At 40.0% G+C, this 23,506-nt stretch overlaps 1 protein-coding gene across 2 annotated transcripts in view; it reads left to right on the top strand.

The window, feature by feature from the left end:
• The window catches only part of LOC105478303 (cilia and flagella associated protein 58), a 119,514-nt gene that overhangs the window by 13,439 nt on the left and 82,569 nt on the right, over nt 1-23,506 (top strand). For both annotated transcript variants that reach the window (XM_024791788.2, XM_011735418.3), the window contains exons 4-9: nt 2,421-2,577; nt 3,852-4,046; nt 6,459-6,596; nt 9,672-9,831; nt 15,309-15,391; nt 18,552-18,743. In XM_024791788.2, coding sequence (XP_024647556.1) covers nt 2,421-2,577; nt 3,852-4,046; nt 6,459-6,596; nt 9,672-9,831; nt 15,309-15,391; nt 18,552-18,743 — 925 coding nt within the window. The remainder of the gene's footprint in view (nt 1-2,420; nt 2,578-3,851; nt 4,047-6,458; nt 6,597-9,671; nt 9,832-15,308; nt 15,392-18,551; nt 18,744-23,506) is intronic.

Below are 23,506 nucleotides of genomic sequence, written 5' to 3'. Positions count from 1 at the left end.
GGGTTTCACCGTGTTAGCCAGGATGGTCTCGATCTCCTGACCTTGTGATCCGCCCGTCTCAGCCTCCGAAAGTGCTGGGATTACAGGCTTGAGCCACCGTGCCCGGCTGGTTTATTTATTTCTCTCCAATTTGTGTAGAATATAAATGACTGATTTTCTGCCCAGAGTCCCAGGTTCTCCCACCTACTCTCCATGATCAATCTCATCACCATCCCTCCCACCTTCAGATTCTAGGCCAGAAAACAGAGCTGCTCTTCCCTCCTGCTGCTCCCCTATCTCTTAAAGCCACTGTCTTGTTGACTTGGTCTTCTAAGCACGGCCTTTCACTCCTTCTGGTCACCAGTGCTACTGCCTTGGTTCAGGCCTCCTATTCTCTGCCAGATTTGGCAGTAGCCTCCTAACTGGTCTCCCTGACTGCAGAAGACATGTCCTTCTTTATTCCATCATTGCTACCAAATTTAGGCTCCTGAAACACATGTGCACCTATCCCCAGCATAAACACTTTCAATAGCTACCCATACCCAAAGGATAAAGCCCAGACTCTTGAATGTGTCATCCAGAGCCCTTTGAGAACCTGCCCCAGTCAGCCTCTCTAGCCTCGTGCCAGCCCATCAAGTTGCTCACACCTCCATGCCTTTGTACATGCTGCTTTCCATGCTCAGAATGCCTTTTCTTCCATTCTCCTCATGGTCACCTTTTATGCCTCCTTTACGACCCATCTCAAACAGTCTTAACTTCATCACCATCAGCATCACTCTTCCAACATCCTCTCCACATCCAAACTCCAATGACCACACAGAAAGTCACTATGTTTTCTATTTCCATAAGACCCAACATTTACCTCCAGTATGGCACTGATCAGATTGTATTGAAAATTATTTGTTGATGTGCTTCTCTACCCACTAGGCTGTGAACTCCCTGAAGGAAGACACCTTTATATCCCCTCCAGGAGCCCAGCACTGTATGGGGCATGCAAAACATGGCATCAATGAATGAATCAGGAATGAACATACACTTCCTTGGGCAGCCAAGGAAATTAACCAGATCTGATGTTGCTGTTTCAGTTTCTTATGCTTTTTTGATGTGTTGATCCAACATTGACAGATAGTTCTAAGTACAGGTGTTGGGAGAGGGAATAGGAAATAAAAACAGAAAATATGATGCCTGTAGTGTGGGCTTTATCTTCTTGTTAAGGAAGTCAAGCATATTCAGAGCAACTACTGAAGAGGAATGCGAGGGAACTGATTCCGATACGAGGCATTTTAAACAAGCATTGGAAGAGGGTGAGGAGGAGAACTGAAGAAACAATCCAGCCCATAATTTTATCTTTAACAGTGTGCCCAGGCGTAACTGTCTGTCTTCATAGTAACCTTAGAATTTGAGGTTTTATTTCTGGAGTAGAATTTGAGTGCAGATTTAAAGTTTCCTTATTAAACATTTGTTACATCAGAGGTGTTGGTAAATACACTTTGTCAAATTACTGTGTTTTGAGCAGTCGTTTGATGACTGTCAGCTGCAAGAGTCTGCAGTGCAAGTTCTCCTCTGCCTTCTCAGCTCCAAGAACTGCCTTGCTCTACATTCATTCTGCTGCAGAGGTCGTATCAGACACTGAGCTTCCACTTGCAAAGTGCTAATTCTGCAGGAAGTCATGCCAAATCATATGGAATGGCTTTTGAAATTTGGAGGTAACTGGTTTACAATTCAAATCAATGAATATTATCACATAACCTCCAAAAATGGGCATCATGAATGATTTTCCCAATTTTGTTCTTTGTAACATTTTATCTGGGCTGCATTCATTTGGGAGAAACTAATCTCTTTGGGTAAATGGATAGAAAACTAGCAAAGCATATTATTTGGTTCTGTTTATGTTTTATTCTAGAGTTTATAGCTGTGATCATAGCCCTCCAGTGGATATATTAAACAAATAATTTCCTAAATTGATATCTGCTTAGGATTAATTACCAGAGTTCACAATAGCAACATAGTCTTATTGCAACAAATTCAAGTAATACAGAGGTGTGGAAAGTATCAACCTCCACAACCTTCCACCCTAAATTTTTCAGAGATAATCAGTGATATGTTTTTCTGGGCTTCTGTAAAAATGTCTGTAAAACACACACACACACAAACAAACACACGCACACACACGTGCACACTCTCTCATGCACGAATAGACATTGTATTTTCTTAAAGATAAAAAAATAAATTATACTATGCATGTTATCTTGAGTACTTCTTTCCAGTTAACATCTCACAATCTGATCCCATATCATGGCATAAAGATCTTTCTCTTTAATGCCTGAGTAGTGTTAATCATTGACCTGACATCTTTCCCATGAAAATGAGCTCAGAGAATGATATGAAGGACCCCTGAGAGGATGGCCATTTAGTCTGACTCCTGTGTTCTTCCTTTTTAGCATCCGAGATTTACTGAAGTTCAAAGAAGAAGTGACAAAGGAGAGAGACCAGCTCTTATCAGAAGTGGTAAAATTACGAGAATCCCTAGCTCAGACCACTGAACAGCAGCAGGAGACAGAGCGATCCAAAGAGGAGGCTGAGCACACCATCAGTCAGGTCCGCCATGGAGGGCAAGAAGAAGGAAGATTTCCTTCCAGGGGATGTTTGTCCTTCCACAGTCTCTATTCCCTTCTTGTTCCTTTCTCAAATTTACCCCCTTGTGCCCAAGTGAAGCATCCTCAGTTCTGCTTATCTCTTTAGTTTGTTCTCTGGAGAGGAGCTTTACTTGAATTGAGCGACTTGATTTGTTCTTTCTCTGCATGCTCTGTCTGAGAAGTCACTGAGGCAGGCACTTCCTACTTACAATTCTGGCTCAAAAAGATGATCCCCGTGAAGGCCAGGAGACCCAGCACCTGGGGATGGTGGGAGTTGTTTCTTTGGCCCTTCTTATTTATTTATTTATTTATTTATTTATTTATTTATTTATTAGAAAGCCATTTAGTGGACTCCTTCTGAACACTTGTATATAAAGCCTGAAGTCAAATAGATCATACGCAATGTGCAGTCCCCAAAAGAAAAACGTGAGACTTCTTTGAACATGAGATAAGAAAAAGGCTTTTCATAGAATTTGGACATCAGGATAAACGTATAGTGCTCTCTTTAGCAATATCCAGGGTCATGTAAAACACAATTTTAGGCCGGGCGCGGTGGCTCAAGCCTGTAATCCCAGCACTTTGGGAGGCCGAGGCAGGCGGATCACGAGGTCAGGAGATCGAGGCCATCCTGGCTAACACGGTGAAACCCCGTCTCTACTAAAAAATACAAAAAACTAGCCGGGCGAGGTGGCGGCGCCTGTAGTCCCAGCTACTCGGGAGGCTGAGGCAGGAGAATGGCGTAAACCTGGGAGGCGGAGCTTGCAGTGAGCTGAGATCCGGCCACCGCACTCCAGCCTGGGCGACAGAGCCAGACTCCGTCTCAAAAAAAAAAAAAAAAAAAAAAAATTAAAAAAAAAAACACAATTTTATAGTTAGGGTAGCTAGTCACATTTTATTTAGTCCCTATTGATAGAGAATCGGATGAATTCTTTCCATGTTTAATGCCCCTAGAACTCTGAGCTTCCATATGTATTTGATTTTGTACCATACTTTGTGGATTTGTTGCCCACCATCAGAGTAGTCATTTGGTTTCAAGGCCCCGAGAAACAGTATAGAATATTCCTGAAAAGTTTGAACACTGGGGCTCAAGGATGTCTGCCCTATAGGGGAAATGCTACTGCAAAGTGACTGCCCTGACAATCACAGACCTGAGAGAACGGAGTGGGGCTTGGCTGGCTGAGACCTGCCATGGTCAGGGCTCATCTCTTTCTCTCTTGTCCTTCCCGCACCCTCTAGTTCCAACAAGAAATCCAGCAACGTCAGAACGAAGCTTCCCGGGAGTTCCGGAAGAAGGAAAAACTAGAGAAAGAGCTCAAGCAGATTCAGACAGACATGGACAGCAGGCAGACAGAAATAAAAGCCCTGCAGCAGTATGTGCAGAAGAGCAAGGAGGAGCTTCAGAAGCTGGAGCAGCAGCTGAAGGAGCAGAAGGTGAGTTGGGTGTGGGCCTTCGCTAAAAAACAAGAAAAACCCAGAATGGCACCTTTGTTCACACCCATTTGTGCATTTTGAATTCTCTTGGAAAGCAGCAAATTCCCTTCACTACTCGTGGTGATGATGTAAAACTTAGCATTGCAATTTGGTCTTTGAATGGCTCTTATGAGGTAGTTATGCTCCCCTTTTTAAATTTTCCAGCTCTAACAGGTTAATAAGTTTCTTTTTAACCTTTTATTGATCTATACTACACATATAGAAAAGAGTATATGTCACAAGTCAGCTTGATGAATTTTAACCACTCAACTGCATCTTGGTCACCTGCTCCCAGCCGGAGATACAGAACATTACCAGCACCCCCAGAAGCCCTTTTGTGCTCCCTCTTAGTCATTCTCCCCCTAAAGTACCACCGCTATCCTGAATTCTAAGCAGAGTTTGGTTTTGCCTGTTTTCATACTTTACAGAAATAAAATATTACAGGATATATTCTTTGTGTCTAACTTCTGCTATATTCTGTTTGTGAGATTCATTCATGTTGTTGCCATGTAGTTATAGACTTGTGATGCCCAATATGGTAACCCTTAGCAACAAGTGGCTATTTAAATTCAACTTTATTAAAATGAAATGAAATTAAAAATTCATTTCCTTGGTTATACCAGCATAATTTCAAGTACTCAGTAGCCACAGGTGGCTAGTCGATGCCATATTAGCACAGGCAGAGAATATTTATATCATTGCAGAAAGCTCTACTGGACAGAGCTCAGTAGACCATAAGTTCTCATTTCTGTGCAGTATTCCATTGGGTGAGTATAATAATTTATTTTTAACAGTTTTATTTTTATTTATTTATTTTTATTTTTATTATTATTTTCTTTTGATACGGAGTCTCTTTGTCGCCCAGGCTGGAGTATAGTGGCATGATCTCAGCTCACTGTAACCTCCACCTCCTGGGTTGAAGCGATTCTCCTGCCTCAGTCTCCTGAGTAGCTGGAGTCTGCCATCATGCCTGGCTAATTTTTATATCTTTAGTAGAGACAGGGTGTCACCATGTTGGCCAGGCTGGTCTCAAGCTCCTGACCTCAAGTAATCCAACTGTCTCAGCCTCCCAAGGTGCTGGAATTACAGGCATGAGCCACCGCGCCCAGCCAATAGGTTTATTTTTAAGTTATTTTCAAGTTTAGCAAACTATGGTCAGTCTTTATTTATTTTTACTATGGTACTGTTTTTGATACTTTATTATAGCAGTTTAAGGTGGCACAAGTATTGGTAATTGTATTATGTTTTCTCTCATTTTTTAAAGAAGCAATTCATATAATTGAAAAGTCTTTTCTTAAATATGTTTTTCCTCAGGAAGCTTGTTTCCAAAGAATTGTCAAGCCATATAGCAGTTTTATACTCAAAAATAGATATAAGTATACCTTTTTTTTGTCCATTGCTCTATTAATTTTATATAAAGCCAGAAGTCAAATAGATAATTTACAATGTGCTGCCTCCAGCAGAAAAACATGAGACTTCTTTGAGCATGAAACATAGGAGAGAGGCTTTTGGACATCAGGATAAAAACTATCCTCCTATGAAACACAATTTCATTTTTAGCATAGCCGGTTACATTTTATTTAGTCCCTATTGATGGAGAATTGGTTGGATTCTTTTCATGCTTAATTTTTGTGTTCATGGGAGTTATATTTTGCAGACATTACTTAAGCTGTCTTTCTATTTTTATCCTGCAATCATTTGCTATCCCTCCACCTCCTCAATATTCCCCCAATAGAAATGAGCCCCCAAGATATAATCTTTTGTTTTTATAAAACCATATCTGCTCAGGATAGTCAAGGCAGAGAAGAGGAAAATCTGGCTGACACTGAACTCAAGCAGACATAAATCACTCCGCTGCTGTTCCATCGTTTTGAGTTAAGTTAGATTAAAAGAAAATTGTCTCTGTGTTAGTGTTAGTGAACAGTTCTGTTGATGAAAATGTTGCAGGCATGTTAATGCAGGATTTGCTTCTGAAGATGTAGCTTCCAAGCCCCACAGCTTATAAAATCCGTTTGAATCTCTAGCTCATTTGCAATGATTATAGCAATTGTTGCGTATGCAAAGCCTGCCAAATGGCAAACAGGCATTAAAATATTTATCCACCACCTGTGAACAAGACTTCCCAAGGCTCTCAGAAAAAAAAATTATGCTCACTGTGTTATTCATTAGAAGGCATCATTTTCCTCAACCGTTTAACATTCATCATATTTGAGTGCATTAGTGCTTTCATTGGGGATTAAGAACAATTTCTACAAAGACAAAAACTCAGGGTTGCTGTTATCTTCCCAGGAGGTTTGTGGGGCCCCCTGTGTGTATATACAAGTATTGTAATCAGATTAAAAAGCATTAACCAGCTCATTCCATCCCTTTCAGATATTGAATGAGAGAGCTGCAAAGGAACTCGAGCAATTTCAGATGAGAAATGCTAAACTTCAGCAAGAGAATGAGCAGCACAGTTTGGTTTGTGAGCAGCTATCCCAAGAAAACCAACAGAAGGCGTTGGAGCTCAAAGTAAACACCAAGTCACATGTCTGTTCCCTAGCTCTTCCTTCCTCATTCCCTATGAACACAGGTTTGCCTTGGCAATTGGAGCCCTCGCTTGGATAACCTGTGTTGGCTCTACTGGGTGCCTTGACACATCAGAGGCAGGTGCAAGCCTATAGTGATTGCTTTATGCCCAGAAGCAGAGTTTGATGGCTTCCATTCTTATAAAATTGCAAACCTGATTATTGATCATATCGTTATGCAAATGGTTTCCAAAGTGAGCTCAGATGTCTATCTCTGTAACTAGCCTTGCAAGAAACCAGTTGCTCAAAGCTAGAAATCCATTCATACATGTGAACGGCAAAAAAATTCAGATTATAGTTTACTACTTGTTGGAGAAGGTGGGATGGAATTGTTGGGGGAGAGACTGATACTACCTAGTGTTTACTTACAGGATTGTGGAATCATGATTTTCACTTCTGTCCAAGGTATACTTTGAGACAGATTTCCTGTTCTTCTCCTTGCTATCATTGAAGAGTGCTTGCAAATTAAGTTTAGATAACAATTTATACTCTGATATATATTGTATACCTACCTGCTTAACAGAGCAGCTTTATGTTTGTCACTTTAATTCTGAAAAAATCCATATTCCCTACTCTGGTTATGTTAGAATACTGGATGTAAAAAGAGTAGTCTAGCAAGAACCAACCCAAATGTCCATCAGTGAGAGACTGGATTAAGAAAATGTGGCACATATACACCATGGAATACTATGCAGCCATAAAAAGGATGAGTTCATGTCCTTTGTAGGGACATGGATGAAGCTGGAAACCTTCATTCTTAGCAAACTATCACAAGGACAGAAAATAAAACACCACATGTTCTCACTCATAGATGGGAATTGAACAACGAGAACACTTGGACACAGGATGGGGAACATCACACACCGGCGCCTGCCGTAGGGTGGGGAGAGGGGGAAGGAATAGCATTAGGAGATATACCTAATGGAAATGACAAGTTAATGGGTGCAGCACATCAACATGGCACATGTATACATACGTAACAAACCTGCATGTTGTGCACATGTACCCGATAGCTTAAAGTGTATGTGTGTCTATATATATATATGAATAATACATAGATTTGAGCAGAGAACCATAACATTTTTGTATCACAATCTCTTTTGAGAATCTGATGGTAATACACACATGCACACACTTATTTGCATATCTTACATCTTGTGTTGCATGCATCCCAAAAATAGGAGAGGTTTCCAGGATTTTTCTGAAGTCTTAACTGTGGGGTCTGGATTAATAACCACTGAATTAGAACATCTTAGAACTGGAGGAGGCCTTAACATCAACTAATTTGAACCCTATAGGGTCTGAGGGTCTGACGCTGAAAAACTTTTAAAACAGCCCAGAATGGGTAGACTTGAAACCATTCTTTATGAGAATGCAATAAGTTAAAGCAGAGATGAGATGACTACTTAAGTCAAAATAATATATTAGCCCCTAAGGTAAAATTAAAGGAAAAAGACTCATGCCATTAATTCTTTCCCTTAGTAGCATGAATGGGGCATTTTGAAAGATGGACTATTTCTGTTATTAGATCATGAGCCTGATGGGATTCAGCCTCTAGCAATAATCTGAGGATAACATGAACAGCTAATTTTAGTCTCTTCATTGTTATGAGCAGAGATAATTGCTAACCTTTGTTTGCAAAAGAATCCCAGCTGCTCTTCTAGTCACTTCTAATGGCAAAATTTTTAAAAAGTGAATTTAATTAAGATTTCCAAAATCTGGAAAGCTTGAAGTCTGTAGGCAAAAATCAGGTGCTTTTCTTTGCTGGGATTATTTTTGGGGGACTGTTTGCCATTTTATAGACTGCCTATTCATACTATGAAATATCTGGTCCACTTATCCATATGTATACCTACAGACTAACATACTTTGAGGAAGGAGGACCCCTTCTCTAGTGTATATAATTGACCTACAATGGCCCAGTGAGTTCAAAAGAGTGTTTGAACATTTTATAGGATGTTAATAACCTTCTGAGAGAAGTCACTTCATAAGTCCATGAAAATTGCTAATTAAATACTATATACAAAATTCACATATTTTTGATACATATAACTTAGCATTCTTATCTTATTTGATTCTACAATTAGTTGGTGTATTAGTTCATTTTCATGCTGCTAATACAGACATACCCAAGACAGGGCAATTTACAAAAGAAAGATTTAATTGGACTTACAGTTCCACTTGACTGGGGAGGCCTCACAATCATGGTGGAAGGCAAGGAGGAACAAATCACATCTTATGTGGATGGCAGCAGGCAAAGGGAGAGAACTTGCGTAGGGGAACTCCTCTTTTTAAAACCATCAGATCTTGTGAGACTTAGTCTGTATCATGAGCATAGCATGGGAAAGACCTGCCCCCATGATTCAATTACCTCCCGTTAGGCCCCTCCCACAACACGTGGGAATTCAAGATGAGATTTGGGTGGGGACACAGCAAAACCATTTCAGATGGTGACTCGAAACAAAATTTTTCAGTCTTTTTATTATTTTTAGTTTATAAAAATATAAAACATGCCGGGCGCGGTGGCTCACGCCTGTAATCCCAGCACTTTGGGAGGCCGAGGCGGGCGGATCACAAGGTCAGGAGATCGAGACCACGGTGAAACCCCGTCTCTACTAAAAATACAAAAAATTAGCTGGGCGCGGTTGTGGGCGCCTGTAGTCCCAGCTACTCGGGAGGCTGAGGCAGGAGAATGGCGTGAACCCGGGAGGCGGAGCTTGCAGTGAGCCGAGATCGCGCCACTGCACTCCAGCCTGGGCGACAGAGCGAGACTCCATCTCAAAAAAAAAAAAAAATAATAAAAATAAAAAAAAATAAAACATAACCACATATTTTATTCAGTGAACAGAGTTTTTAAATTTCTCTCAAAACCAAATTGTGTATGCTTGATTTAATCTCACAGAACAACTTTACATTGCCATGGGAAGAATTTCCTTTTATTGGTTCTGAGTTTACCATCATCCAGTTCCTGGCTCTTCGTTTACAAAGTGTCTCATTAATTCTTTCTCACTAATTACAGGCCAAAGAGGAAGAAGTCCATCAAATGCGCCTTGACATCGGGAAGCTCAACAAAATCAGAGAACAAATCCATAAGAAACTGCACCACATTGAAGATCAAAAGGCAGAAGTCGAACAGCACAAAGAAACCCTAAAAAATCAGATCGTGGGATTAGAGAGAGGTAAACCATTTTGTGCTTTCATTCATTTAGAAACATTTTATTGGTGACTGATGTTATCTTGTAACCCATGTTTACAAACACAACCCATGCCAAATGAAATCAGTAAAACAACACTCACACTGGTAAACAGTCAATATGGGGTGGGTGGGGGGCATCATTTTGAATACCTTAAACTCTTACCTTAAACAGTTCTTCCACAGGTTCCATTGGCAAAAATGAAAATCCAGCCTGAAGTATTGCTCAGTATTTGTCCATGGAATAAACAGAATCTAAACTTTTATGTCTGAGGTTCACATGACCTGCTTTAGTTCTTCTTTTCCACAGAAGATAGTGGATACATTAGAATGAATGTCCTTCATTAGCAGTATCTGGGACAATATTGCAGTAAGAATCAGTGGAACAAAAATGAATGGCTTCTAACATCTTTTCTCTGTCAGTACTTTGCCATGTGGTGAACCCCTGTCTTACTCAGTTATAACCCACCTGTGAAGGGAAAATCTAAGTGTCACAGGGAGGTACAGAGAAGTCAGTAGGGACTCAAACCCTGGAGTCAGGGCTGCCTGGGTTTAGATCCCATCTCCCCACACCTGGTGGTTGGGGTGAAATAAGTGAACACAGAGCACTTGTGAAACTGAAGTGTGTGAGGCAGGAACATCTGTGTCCCGTTGACTTTACCCAGGTGGCTGTCAGTTGTCAATCACTGAATGAGACAACATACGTAAAAGCACAAAAGCATATATTCCTCACTAAAAGTTAGGTACAATCTAAATCTCTGGATAGAATTACTAGAAATATTTGTCACTAGTGAGACTCTGTCTTAAAAAAAATTAAGGCAGGGCGCGGTGTCTCATGCCTGTAATCTTAGCATTTTGGGAGGCTGAGGTGGGTGGATCACCTGAGATCAGGAGTTCAAGATCAGCCTGGCCAACATGGTAAAACTCTGTCTCTACTAAAAATACAAAAATTAGCTGGGCATGCTAGTGGGTGCCTGTAATCCCAGCTACTTGGGAGGCTGAGACAGGAGAATTGCTTGAACCTGGGAGGTGGAGATTGCAGTGAGCCGAGATTGTGCCACTGCACTCTAGCCTGGGTGACAGAGTGAGACTCTGTTTAAAAAAAAAAAAAAAATTTGTCACTTAGGTCTTGGTGAATATTTTTCCTTCTAAGACATCAAGAAATAATGTTTTATTGAGATGCAGTTGCAGCCTATCTCAACAGTTTCTCTGTTCATCCATTCAATAAATCAAACCCAAACTGTGGGCAGGCATTATTCTAGGTGCTGGGTGCATGGAGGACTTTGCCCTCAGGATACCTACAGTCTAGTGTGAGTTTTCAATCTAATACTTTCTGTGACAGATATGAAGAAAAATGGAACTATAAGAGCATTTTTTTGGTAACTGGCTATCAAAACACTTCCATATTTAAACTTCTATTTGCTTGCAATAGTTCTAAGCTTTTGAAAAAGAAGTTTTACCCATTTGGCGTTAAGCCCAACTCTTCATCTTTAAATCATGTATACAAAGTTACCATTCTCTCTCTTTTGACTACTTTATAGGTGTCATCAAGATTGTTATTTCTTCTTAGGGATCATGTTCTTTTGGTGTGTTCAATCAAAAAGTGGCACTGGGCATAAGGGTTAGGAGCATGGGGCTCCTTCCTACATGTTAGGATTTTCTACCACAGAAACCAAGAAATAAACTGAAAAACTACCAGAACTAATAAGAGAGGTTAATAGAGTTCAGTAGAATGGGAGGTTATAAAATAAATATGTAGATATCAATAGCTTTTTTTCATACCAAAAAAAATCAGTTAGAGTATATGATGGAAAAAATTCTCTTCACAATAGCAACTAAAGTAATAAAATATCTGTGAATAAAGTTACCGAGATATCTGCAAGATCTATATATTTAAGAAACCACAAAATTCTATTGAGGGGTATAAAGGAAGACTTGAAAGATGGAGAGATATATCAAGTTACTGGATGAGAAAACTCAATAGGATAAAAATATAAATCTGTCCAAGTTAATTTATATATTTAATTTTTCCAAAAAAATTTCAGTGAGTTGGGGCCTGGCACGGTGGCTTACACCTATAATCTCAGCACTTTGGGAGGCTGGGACAGAAGGATCGCTTAAGGCTAGGGGTTCAAGGCCAGTCTAGGCAACATATTGAGGTACTCTCTCTTCAAAAAAAAAAAAAAAAATTGCCAGGTGTGGTAGCATGCTCCTGTGCACCTGTAGTGGCACATGCCTATAGTTCTAGCTACTTGGGAGGCTGATGCAGGAGGATCACTTGAGTCCAGGAGGTCAATGTTGCAGTGAGCTATGATCACACATACTGCACTCCAGCCTGGGTGAGAGAGTGAGTCTCTTTAAAATTCAGTGAGTTATGTTGTATGGGACTCAAAAATTGATTCTAGAGTGCCTCCAGAAGAACAAACTTATGAAAATAGAAATGAAATAGAATAGAACAGAAATGAAATAGAATACAAAATAGAAATGAAATCTGGGAAATAAGGGAAGATTTGCCTTCCCAGATGTGTAAATGTATTATAAAGCTTCAATAATCAAATTATGTAGCGATGATGTCCAGATAAACAGATCAATGAAAAAGATTGGAAAGGCCAGAAAAGACCCAGGATTATCATCTAAGGTAAAGCGTTGTTTCACACCAGTGTGCAGTATGGATTATTAAGAAAATAATGGCATGACAATAAGCTTCTGTTTTGGGGGAAAAAGTCAATACCAAATGTTGAAACCATAAAGCCAAGATTGAGAGATTAAATGAAATAAAAATCAAAATTGTCTATATTCTGTATTCTCTATAAATGAAGCCAAATTGACTAAAAGATTGTCAAAGCTCTTTATTATATGTGAAGGGCTTCTTTTAAAAGTCCACAAAAAAGGTCGGGAGTGGTGGCTCATGCCTGTAATCCCAGCACTTTACGAGACTTTGGTGGGTGGATTGCTTGAGCCCAGGAGTCTGAGACCAGCCTGGGCAATATGGCAAAACCCCGTCTCTACCAGAAAAAAAAAAAGAAAGATAAAAGTTAGTTGGGCATGTTGGCACATGTCTGTAGTCCCAACTACTCAGGGGGCTGACAGGCAGAGGTTGCAATGAGCTGTAGTTGCACACTCCAGTGTGCACTCCAGCCTGGGTGACAGAGCGAGACCCTGTCTCAGAAAAAAAAAAAAAAATCCAGAAAGGATAAACATATTATGAGAGAAATTGGTAAAGGGCAAATTGGGCAATTTGAAAAACAGAAATACAAATAAATGGTCATTAAACATGAAGAAGTAGTAAACTTCACTACTAAGCAAAGAAATGCAAATTAAATACTGACATATTGGTTTTTAAACATCTATCAGACTGTCAAAGATCAAAGAGAATGATGATATCCAGGGGTGATTTGGGTGTGGATTTAAATTGCTATTAATTTTCTAGAGAGAAATTTGGCAGTAGCAGAGAAATGTCTTTTAAAAAATCCCCTTTGATCTAGGACTTCTTCTACAGGAAAAATATGAGTAAGAACTTTCACAGGATTGTTGCTTATAACTGCAAAAAAAAGAAAGAAAAAGATAAATTATGTATTTTCACACAGTGAAAAACCATGGAGTTATTAAAAATTCGGATGCTGATGTACATTTATAGTATGGAAAGGCATTTATTCTATTCTATGCTTGTTAATTATAAAAGCAAGCTACAAAATAGTATACTGTGTGTACAATAAGCTTCTGTTTTTTGGGGAAAAGCTCAACACCAAATGTTGAAACCACAAAACCAAGATTGAGAGGTTAAATGAAATAAAAGGAAAAATTTTCTATATTCTGTAATCTCTATACAGAATATGGAGTGTACTATATATACTTATAATTTCCTTTTGGGGTGTATGTGTACTTACAAATATATATATATTTATAAATTATAGATATAAATATATTTAGGTTTATGTACACATGTATATTTACATAAGAATAAGCTGGGAAAGAGACATATTAAAATACTAAGTAGATTCTGGTTGATTTAAATTTTTTCACTTCCATTTATCTGAATTTCTAATTTCGTTCTGTATTTCTATTTACTTGTATAATAAAAAACATTAAAAAGAGCAAGGGGCCGGGTGCAGTAGCTCATGCCTGCCTGTAATCCCAGCACTTTGGGAGGTTGAGACAGGCAGATCACCTGAGATCAGGAGTTCGAGACCAGCCTGACCAACATGGTGAAACCCAGTGTTGACGAAAGAATCAAACTCTGTAAAATATTTTAAGAGATTTATTCTGAGCCACATGTGACTGACCGTGGCCTCAGGAGGTCCTGAGAACATGTGCCCAAAGTGGTTGGGGTACAGCTTGGTTTTATATATTTTAGAAAGGCATGAGGCATCCATCAAATACATTTAAGAAATACATTGGTTTGGTTCAGAAAGGCGGGACAACTCAAACGGGGGTTGGGGAGTGGGTAGGGGGCTTCCAGGCTATAGGTAAATTTAAACATTTTCCGATTGACAATCAGTTGAATTTATCTGAAGACCTGGGATCAACAGAAAGGAAATGCTCAGGCTAAGGTAAAGGACTGTGGAGACCAAGTTTTATTGTGCAGAGGAAGCTCTTAGACAGCAGACTTCAGAGAGAGCAGGTTGTAAAATGTTTCTTATTGGACCTAAAAGTGTGTTTAGCTCTTTGTTGATTATTTCCTGGATCTGGAAAGAAAGGAAGGAAAACAAGGGAAAAGGGGATTCTCTATAGAATGTGGATTTTTCCCACAAGAGACTTTGCGGGGCAGTTTCAAGGTACGGCAAGGAAATATATTTTGGGGTTAAATATTTCAGTTTTCTTCCTTGTTATGCCACAGTCAGATTGGAAAGTAAGTCATGATATACAGGGTGAAATAAAACCCATTAGATGAGAATTTATGGTTTTAGGGCATGACTCCCCCGACCTCTTAGATAGGAATTTGGGCAAGATAAAAAAAAAATCAGAGCTTGTCCTCACCTGTCTCTACTAAAAATACAAAAAATAATTAGCCAGGCATGGTGGTGCTGTACCTGTAGTCCCAGCTACTCTGGAGGCTGAGGCAGGAAAATCCCTTGAACCTGGGAGGTGGAGGCTGCAGAGCCGAGATTGCGCCACCGCACTCCAGCCTGGGCGACAGAGCAAAGCTCCGTCTCAAAAAAAAAAAAAAAAAAAAAAAAAAAAAGAGCAAAGACATTTTGGCATTAGAGAAATCTTAGCCCTGTCACCTGTTGGCTTCAGACATTTGGCAAATGGATTAATCTCTGTAAGCCTCAGTTTCCATCTCTTTAGTGAGAGAGGGAGACCTACCTCACTTGGTTATACCAAAGGTCACATACACTCGGTTAATAGTAGTTTTATAGCTAGAGACGAACATGTAAAGCAGTTTTTGTTTCACTTCAGCTTTTGTAGATTCTCTTAGATCGACTCTACATTTATTATTATTTTTTCTCCCTGGGGGTTTAGAGGTGGAGGCTTCAAAGAAACAAGCAGAACTTGATAGAAAGGCAATGGACGAGCTTCTGAGAGAAAGGGACATACTAAATAAGGTGAGTGTGTTACAGTCACACTGGTAAATAAATGTCTTTCTTCAGCACTGTAATATCTGGCTATAACCAGTTGGATGGGAAAAGAAAACTCCAAGGCAAACAGAAGTGGATTAGAATAAATAATAGTGCTTAATTTTCCTCTAAGCCACTGCCTACAGTCTACCATTCACTGGCTATGAATTGCAATTGCATTATCACCTGAGAACACAAAAAGACTTTGGGGAATTAGCATATAAGCCAGGAGGAGATTTCAGAGTGTTTTGTGGATTCTTGTTTTCATTGCTGGTGTGCTATCTGGCATCCTAAGCAGTTAATCAACATTTGTGAATTTAATATCTATAATCGACAACTTTTGCTAATCCAAAAATTACAAGCGAGTGCTAACTGAATTTTAACTCTGAGGTGTTAGGTGTAGGAATGGCAGGTCTAAGCTTTCCTCCATCTTTTCAGGGTTGTTGTAGGTTTTGGTTTTTGTTTTCTGTCCTTATCTTGTCAGACCTTCCAGCTCAGTGTGGTCCAAAGCTAAGGGAGGGGTTATGGGAGCTTGAAGGCAGAGATCTGAAGATTCTCCATTAAATGTAGGACCCCTCTTTTTTCCTATCCCACTTCCTGAAGATTTTTTCCATTGACAGTCACTTTTAGGAGTTTAACTACAGGGATTTAGGGTAAATTTTCCTGCTCAAGGATTTCTTCCAGAGAGGAAGCAACCACAGGCCAGGTGTGGATGGTGGGAGGGTTGTGGGGGATGGTGGCAGGGTGCTTCTATAATAGCCGTGTGGCTTTCAGCCAAGACAGTTTCATCTCATCAAAGCAGAAACGGTCTGTATTTGTTCATTCTGATTTTCATTATTTCTTTGGGTTTCCCAGAATCAAACAAATGTTAACAAAATACACTATACTTTAGCCTAAAATAGACTATTCAGGGAATCTCAGGAATTGATAGATTAGATCTTCACATGCTAATCACTTTTAAAGAAAATCACTGAAGTGGTTTTTTTCTTGGACAATCTTGGAAATTGCTTTTTATTTTATACATTTGTACATATAAACAATAATGTTGGATTTAGATGATTAAATTTATATTCAACACACATTTAATCCATTTGTATTTTATATGTATTGATAAACAACCAATATGTTTTCTGCCATGATAAGACATGTAGCACAATAGTAATTTTACATTTATTTGTTGATTTGATTAATGTCCATTCTTCCTTTAGGGCAGGGTATACTTTTGTATTTTTTATTTCCTGGCCTTTGTATTCTTAGTGCCTAGCACAGCACCCGACTCTGCAGGTATGCAATGAACTTTAATTGATAATACATTCTTTCCCCATTGACTCAGTTGAAATGCCACCTTCATCCAAAGAATGAGTGACATGGTTTTGACAGGTAGCAACATGAATATATTTTGATTCTTTTAGTGTCATGTGGAAGTGGCTTTATCTTTTATAGAACAAATGTTTAACCCAATACCTGAAAAAAAAGTTGATCTTTTCTGTTTTCTACATTGTCACCCAATCAACATTTAATAGGCATTTTACCTGATTATTGTCCAGCAGTTTTCAGATCTATCTGTTGTTCAGTGTTGGTTAGAGATTTGAGAAAGAACTCTAAAGTGCCTCATGGAACTCACGGATACAGCTGGGCCTCAGGAACCCATTGGAAACTGGCCTGGCATTCTTGGGACGAAAGCATCTCTCTCTGCCAGTTGACTTCCTGAGTTTTTGCTCCATTCTTCTTTCAATGAAGACTGTCACTGTCTCTCTCTGTTTTCCAGTCCATGTGACAAAAAATGACTGTCACCAATATCTCCCAAGGTTACATCTTTTACTGAGTTGCACAAATCTAAAGGCCCTATTTCAGAAGTCCTGGGGAAGGGTCATTTGATCCATTCAGTTGCGGTTAAAGAGGTGAATCCTTTTGCACGAGCGTGGCTGCCAGATTGCACTACTACTCATTCTGTGTTTCAGGGAAACTTGGGCAGCCAACCCAAGATATTTCCTTTTCAGCATCAGAAATCTCCAGTGCAACTTAAAAAAAGAAAAATGTAGATGCCTGGGTCCTATCCCAGACCAACTGAATCAGAAACTCTGGAGTTGGAACATGAACATCTGCATTTTTTTAAAAAACTGGGTTAATTGTTTTTGTTGTGGTTAAATACGCACAACACAAAATTTACCATTAGTGACATTTAGTACATTCACAGTGTTGGGCAACTGTCATCACAATCTAGTTCCGCAATCTTGTCCCCCCAGAAGAAGAAACCTTGTACCTGTTCAGCAGCCAGAGTCTATCCCCCCTCCTCCCACCCCTGGCAACTACTAATCTGCTTTCAGTTTTTATGGATTTGACTGTCCTGGATATTTATACAAACGGAATCGTACACTAGTGAACTTTAGTGTCTGGCATGTTTCATTCAGAACAGTGTTTTCAAAGTTCATGCACTGTTGTAGCATGCATCTGTACTTCATTCCTTTTTACGGCTGAATGCTATTCCACTGTGTGGATATGCTGTATTTTGCTTATCTGTTTATCAGTTGATGAACATTTGGGTTGTGTCTATCTTTTGGGCTCTTGCGAATTATTTTACTGTGAATACTCATGTACAAGTTTTTGCTTTCATTTGTTTTGAGTATATATTCAGGAGTGAAATTGTTGGGTCACATGTTAATTCTAGGTGTCTGCATTTTTATTAAGCTGCTTTTTATCTTCCTTTGTAATCAAAGCTCAAGTTATATGATTAGGTTCAGTTCTAACCTCACAAGAGAAAGGCAAGAGCTAGATTGGAGGTTAAAGGCATGGACTCTGGAGTTAGACAGCCATGGATTCAAATCTTTGCTCTGCCACTTCCCAATTGTATGAACTTGTAGGCAAGTAGCTTAACTCTTCAGTCTCAGTTTCCTGCCTCTAAAATGGGGCAATATGGGGCCCATTTCTTAGGGACATTGTGGTTGCTTAGTGTATTTATATGTGTGTTTAAAGTGCCTTGTGCAAAATTAGCATAATAAGCTCTTAATAAGCTGTAGGGAACATGATCATTTTTATTCATCCAAAAGACAAGCTATCTAATTATGTTAGATGTGAGGCAGAGGGTAAACTTAACCCCAAATCCTCAAACATTGTGAGTAATGTGACTGCTTTGTGCCCTTATTTTTAGAACATGCTTAAGGCAGTCAATGCGACCCAGAAGCAGACTGACTTGGTAAAGCTCCATGAACAAGCCAAGAGGAACCTGGAGGAAGAAATCCAGAACTACAAGGATGAGGCTCAGAAGCAGAGAAAGATCATCTTTCATCTGGAAAAGGAGCGTGACCGGTACATCAACCAAGCCAGTGACCTTACGCAAAAGGTAAGCCGCTCAGTGATGTTGTGGGTGGAGCAGAGGCACATTCCTTCCTCTGCATTTCTGATGGTCACAAACTGTTGCAAAGAGAATTTATTCAGATTTCTGCTTTTAATTTGTGTGAAGATTTGGTAAGAATGATGTGGACGAAATATAAGCTGTTTCTGAGCTGATCCTGGGCCACATTGTGAAAAGGACAATGTTTATGCTTGTTGCTCTCTCATTTCTCCTTTCCAGGGCCCTCTTCCAACTTCTGGGTTCTCTCTCTACTCTGTTGCCCTGCTGTGCAGCATCCCTGGGCTGGTACCAGGGCTGCCAGCATCATCATCTCTCAACTCTTCAGTCTCCACACCCACCCACCATCTGGCGCTGATTTTGTCTCCTCAGAGAAAGGACCCCAACTTGACGTTAGGAGAAAAGCATCTAATTAAATGACCACAAGTTAAGATGTGAGTGACTACCGCATCTGCTAGGGTTGTCACAATTTCAAAGAGCATTTTTTTATTCTCAAACGATTGTGAACTCCTGCAATCCCAGCACTGAGGCAGGATGATTGCTTGAGGCCGGGAGGTCACAAGTGGCCTAGGCAACATGTCAAGACTCTGTTTCTACCAAAATATAATAAAATAAAATAAAAAGGAAAAAAAACTGTTGTGAGCTGGGCGCAATGGTTCACATCGGTAATCCCAGCGCCCTGGGAGGCCAAGGGAATGGATAGCTTGAGGCCAGGAGTTTGAGACTAGCCTGGACAGCACGGTGAAACCCTGTCTCTACAAAAAATACAAAAATTAGTCGGGCATGGTAGTGTGCTCCTATGGTCCCAACTACTTAGAGGGCTGAGGTGGGAGGAACACTTGAGCCTGGGAGGTGGAGGCTACAGTGAGCTGTGGTTGTAGCACTGCACTCCAGCCTGGGTGACAGAGTGAGACCCTGTCTCAAAACAAGCAAACAAACAAAAAAAACCACTGGAGGAAATCCACACATTGGGGAGCTGAGTTCTAGATCTCTGCTTCTTATAAACTGCTTAGGAGAGAGAAGGCTCATGGATATATGTCTCCAAGAATGGCTTCGGAGATTTGGATTTCATTTTAGCCAGCTGTCTTAGTGCATCGCCTGCATGAAGCATGAGTAGTTACAATAGTACTCTCTTTAATGCATTCATAGATGGCATGGAGCAGTGGTCTATGGGGTGGGACGCTGGGAAATGGAGAAAAGTTTTAGTTATGAGGCTGATTAGAAAGTTCGGGAGAAAAGGCTCATTTAATCACCTTTTCTCCCCCTAGCAAGATGTGATCTGTTATGCAAGGTAAGCCCTTTCTTCCATCTCCTCAATGAAATTCAGGTTACATTCTGCAGTGCTTACTAATGCTCTTGCATGCTTAAATTTTTTGTTTTTTTGGAGTGAAATGTCAAAGAAGGTGACAAAGGGACAGCCAATATTTGTATTACAGAAATAAAGAAAGTGGGAAACAAGCTTTACTAATAGGAAATCAGCTTCTTTCCACTTAGACTCAATCTGCCATGCAGATGATTTGGGAAGGGCTGCTGGAGAAGCACAGTGCCTTGGCTTTGTCTAGCTCTGCAGGACAGTGATCCCCAATGGATTCTCACACCCCTAATTGGGAGTCATTGGAGCAGAGCATATTTCTTTTCTGACTTAACCATGTAAGAAGTTCCACTGATTGATTTACTGACTCTGAGGACTTGTCAGTTTAGGCCCTGGTATTCTCGAGCTTGGACTCGCACATTAGCTTCTGTATTCACCAGTTTATTGCACAAATAACCTTCAAACCTTAGTGGTTCACAGCAATAAAGATCTATGTTTTGCTCACATAACTGGCCTTTGCAGGTCAGCTGCATCCCTCCTTTTTGTCCTCTTCTTTCCAGGCTGACTCTGTCAGGATGCCCTGGCCTCTGCACAAAGGGAAAGGGTGGAAACAGTGGACCCTCAGAGCACTTCCGAGCCTCTGCTGACAAGGGAAGGGCACAGATCCTACTCACTCATATTCCACTGGCCAACCAAGTCACAGGGCTGTGCCAGGCATCCTGGGCCGGAGTGTGGTCCTCCTTAGGGAGAGGCCCTGCAGGGTGAGGTAGCAAATGTATTTGAACATATAATGTCATCTGTTGCAGCCTCCAGTTTCTTCTTCCTGATAAGCAATTTCTCTCCATTCCCAGGTGCCATCACACCGCCATCAGAGCTAACTCTTAAAAATGCCAGTAATAATAATTTTATTATTACTCTGGATATAAACCTCTATCACCTCTCCCTGGGGCAGGGCTTCCTAACATTTTTCACATCACAGCATATGTAAAAAATTACATGTTGATACGGTTTAGCTCTGTGTCTCCACCCAAATCTCATCTTGAATTGTAATCCCCATGTGTCGAGGGAGGGAGGTAATTGGATCATGGAGGAGTTTTCCACAAGCTGTGCTCATGATGGTGAGTGAGTTCTCATGTGAACTGTTGGTTTTATAAGTGTTTAGAAGTTCCTCCTTCATTCTTCCTTTTCCTGGTGACTTGTGAAGAAGATGCCTGCTTCCCCTTCCACCATGATCGTAAGTTTCCTGAGGCTTCCCCAGCCAGCGGAACTGGGAGTCAGTTAAACCTCTTTTCTTTATGTTTACCCAGTCACAGGGAAGTTCTTTGTAGCAGTTTGAAAATGGACTAATACACATGTCAGTGGCACATGGGAATAAGGAGATGAGGCTATTTGGGGCTGAAGGAACCAATCCAGGGATGCCAGCTGCCCAGGTCCCACCTGGCCAGCCTGTGGGTAGAGTAAAATCAGTGTTTTAGCACACATCTGAAACCCATGCAAGGCACAGCAGTTGGGATACTGGATACTCTGCATTAATGGAATAGAGTCCAAGCTCTTTGTTCTCTGTGGAAAGTTGTGTCCTTTCTCTGCATGGCACATTCCTATTCACCCTTCAAGACCTAACTCAAAAGCTCAGGTCAAGCTTCCTCTGATTCCTTATGGGCAGAGCTTGTCACTTTGTACTTTATGGATTTGTTAATGTCTCTGGAAGGACGATTATCAATCTATAGTGTAATTATTTATTTGCATATTTGTTTTATCCACTTTATAGTGAGCTTTTGGGGGCAAGGACTTTATTTCATTCATTTCTTTATTTCTAGCATCCTGGCACATGAGAGACACCAAAAAAGTATTTGTTAAACAAATGGATAGACGATAAGCGGTAAAAAGAATGCTACCACTGATTTTAATATAGGATTATATATTTTTCTTGGCTTCCTCGTAAAAGAGAGATTCAGATATCAAGTTTTGTTGTTAACTGTTTTTCACAAGTTCTGATATGTAACCGCACATAATGTCTTACCTAAATAATTTGAACACAAGTTCTTAAAATATTACTTACCACCTACAATTTTTCTGTGTCTTGCTTAACCCCTGACAGCATATATCAGTTGCTACGCAACTTGTGCATCTCTGGACTTTTTAAGAATATGTATGTCTCTTTGTCCCCTTCTCATATTTCTTTCTTTCTTTACTGTCCAACACACACACACACACACACACACACACCCTCATTCTCACAAACAAAAAGCTCCCTTATGTGCATTCTGTTTGTAGGGTATTGAGAAATAATATCAAAGGCTGGGGAAGATGTCATGAAACTGACATTTTCATCTACTTCTAAAGTGAGTATACATTGTTCCAAGTTTATCTATCTTTTATCCAGAATTTTCCTTTTTAAGAAAAACTGAATCTAATGAAAAATAAGAAATGGAGAGATTTATATGAAAGAATATTTTTTCAAAACATAATTTATAATAATGAGAACTAGGAATCAGCCCCCAAAAAGGTTAAATAAATCATGCTACATTTATTTGACATAGTATTATGTAGCTGTTAAAATCATGTGCTTGCAAATTATTTTTAAAGATGGGAACATGTTTCTAATATGAATCTGAGAAAGATAACGTAAAATTATTTGTAGAGTTTGTCTCCAGTTTTTTCTGTGTGCATACAAAAAGGATTGGAGACATACGTAATTTGGCCCCTCCAATATCACTAAAGAATATTAGAAATTGGGAGGTGGACTGGGACTTGGCATGTCACTGTGTTTCCAGCTGTAGATTTGAAAGTGGATCTGCCACCACCCTAGGGTACTAAGAGTTGGGGAAAGGTAAACCCCTTCACCTTAGTGGCATTGTTCTTAGGTTGCGGTAAATCCTGTCTTGCTCAAGAATGAATAAAGAAAAAAGCAGCCTAATGGAGCCTTGGGAAAACATGCCTGAGAACGAGAGAAAGAGAATGGCTTCTAGGAGCCCCAGGGTAAAGGTCTGGCTCTGAAAATTCTTCTGTGGCAAGATCTTTAGGTTGAACCCTTTGAAATCGTCTTTTTTTTTTTTTTTTTTTTTTGGTAAATAAGAAACAATTGACTATCAGCGATTTCATAAGGTTCTTAACCTAATAGAAAAAAATGCAAAGAAAAGGTTTGGCTTCCTTCAAAGAGTGTAAATACGTAAAATCTGGTGCCAAGTTTCCACTTGTGGGAGGAACAGTCTTTGTTTAGCAAAATACCTTGATACTTGCCTTGGTTTGAAAGGTGAGGCTCCATGAACCAGAGTGAAACACAGTCATGTGAGAGAAGTAACAGGAAGTGGGAAAGGAGGAGTGGGTGGTGAGCAGGAAATGGGGAGAAGATGGGGAAGAATGGGAGAGGAGGACACACAACATCAGCATCAAGGCAGTAGGCTGGGCGCTGCTGGAAGTGAGGAGTTCCTAGAGACAGGAA

Source organism: Macaca nemestrina, chromosome 9 (assembly GCF_043159975.1).
Source record: "Macaca nemestrina isolate mMacNem1 chromosome 9, mMacNem.hap1, whole genome shotgun sequence".
Taxonomy (NCBI): Eukaryota; Metazoa; Chordata; class Mammalia; order Primates; family Cercopithecidae; genus Macaca; species Macaca nemestrina.
This window is presented reverse-complemented; position numbering and strand designations above follow the sequence as displayed.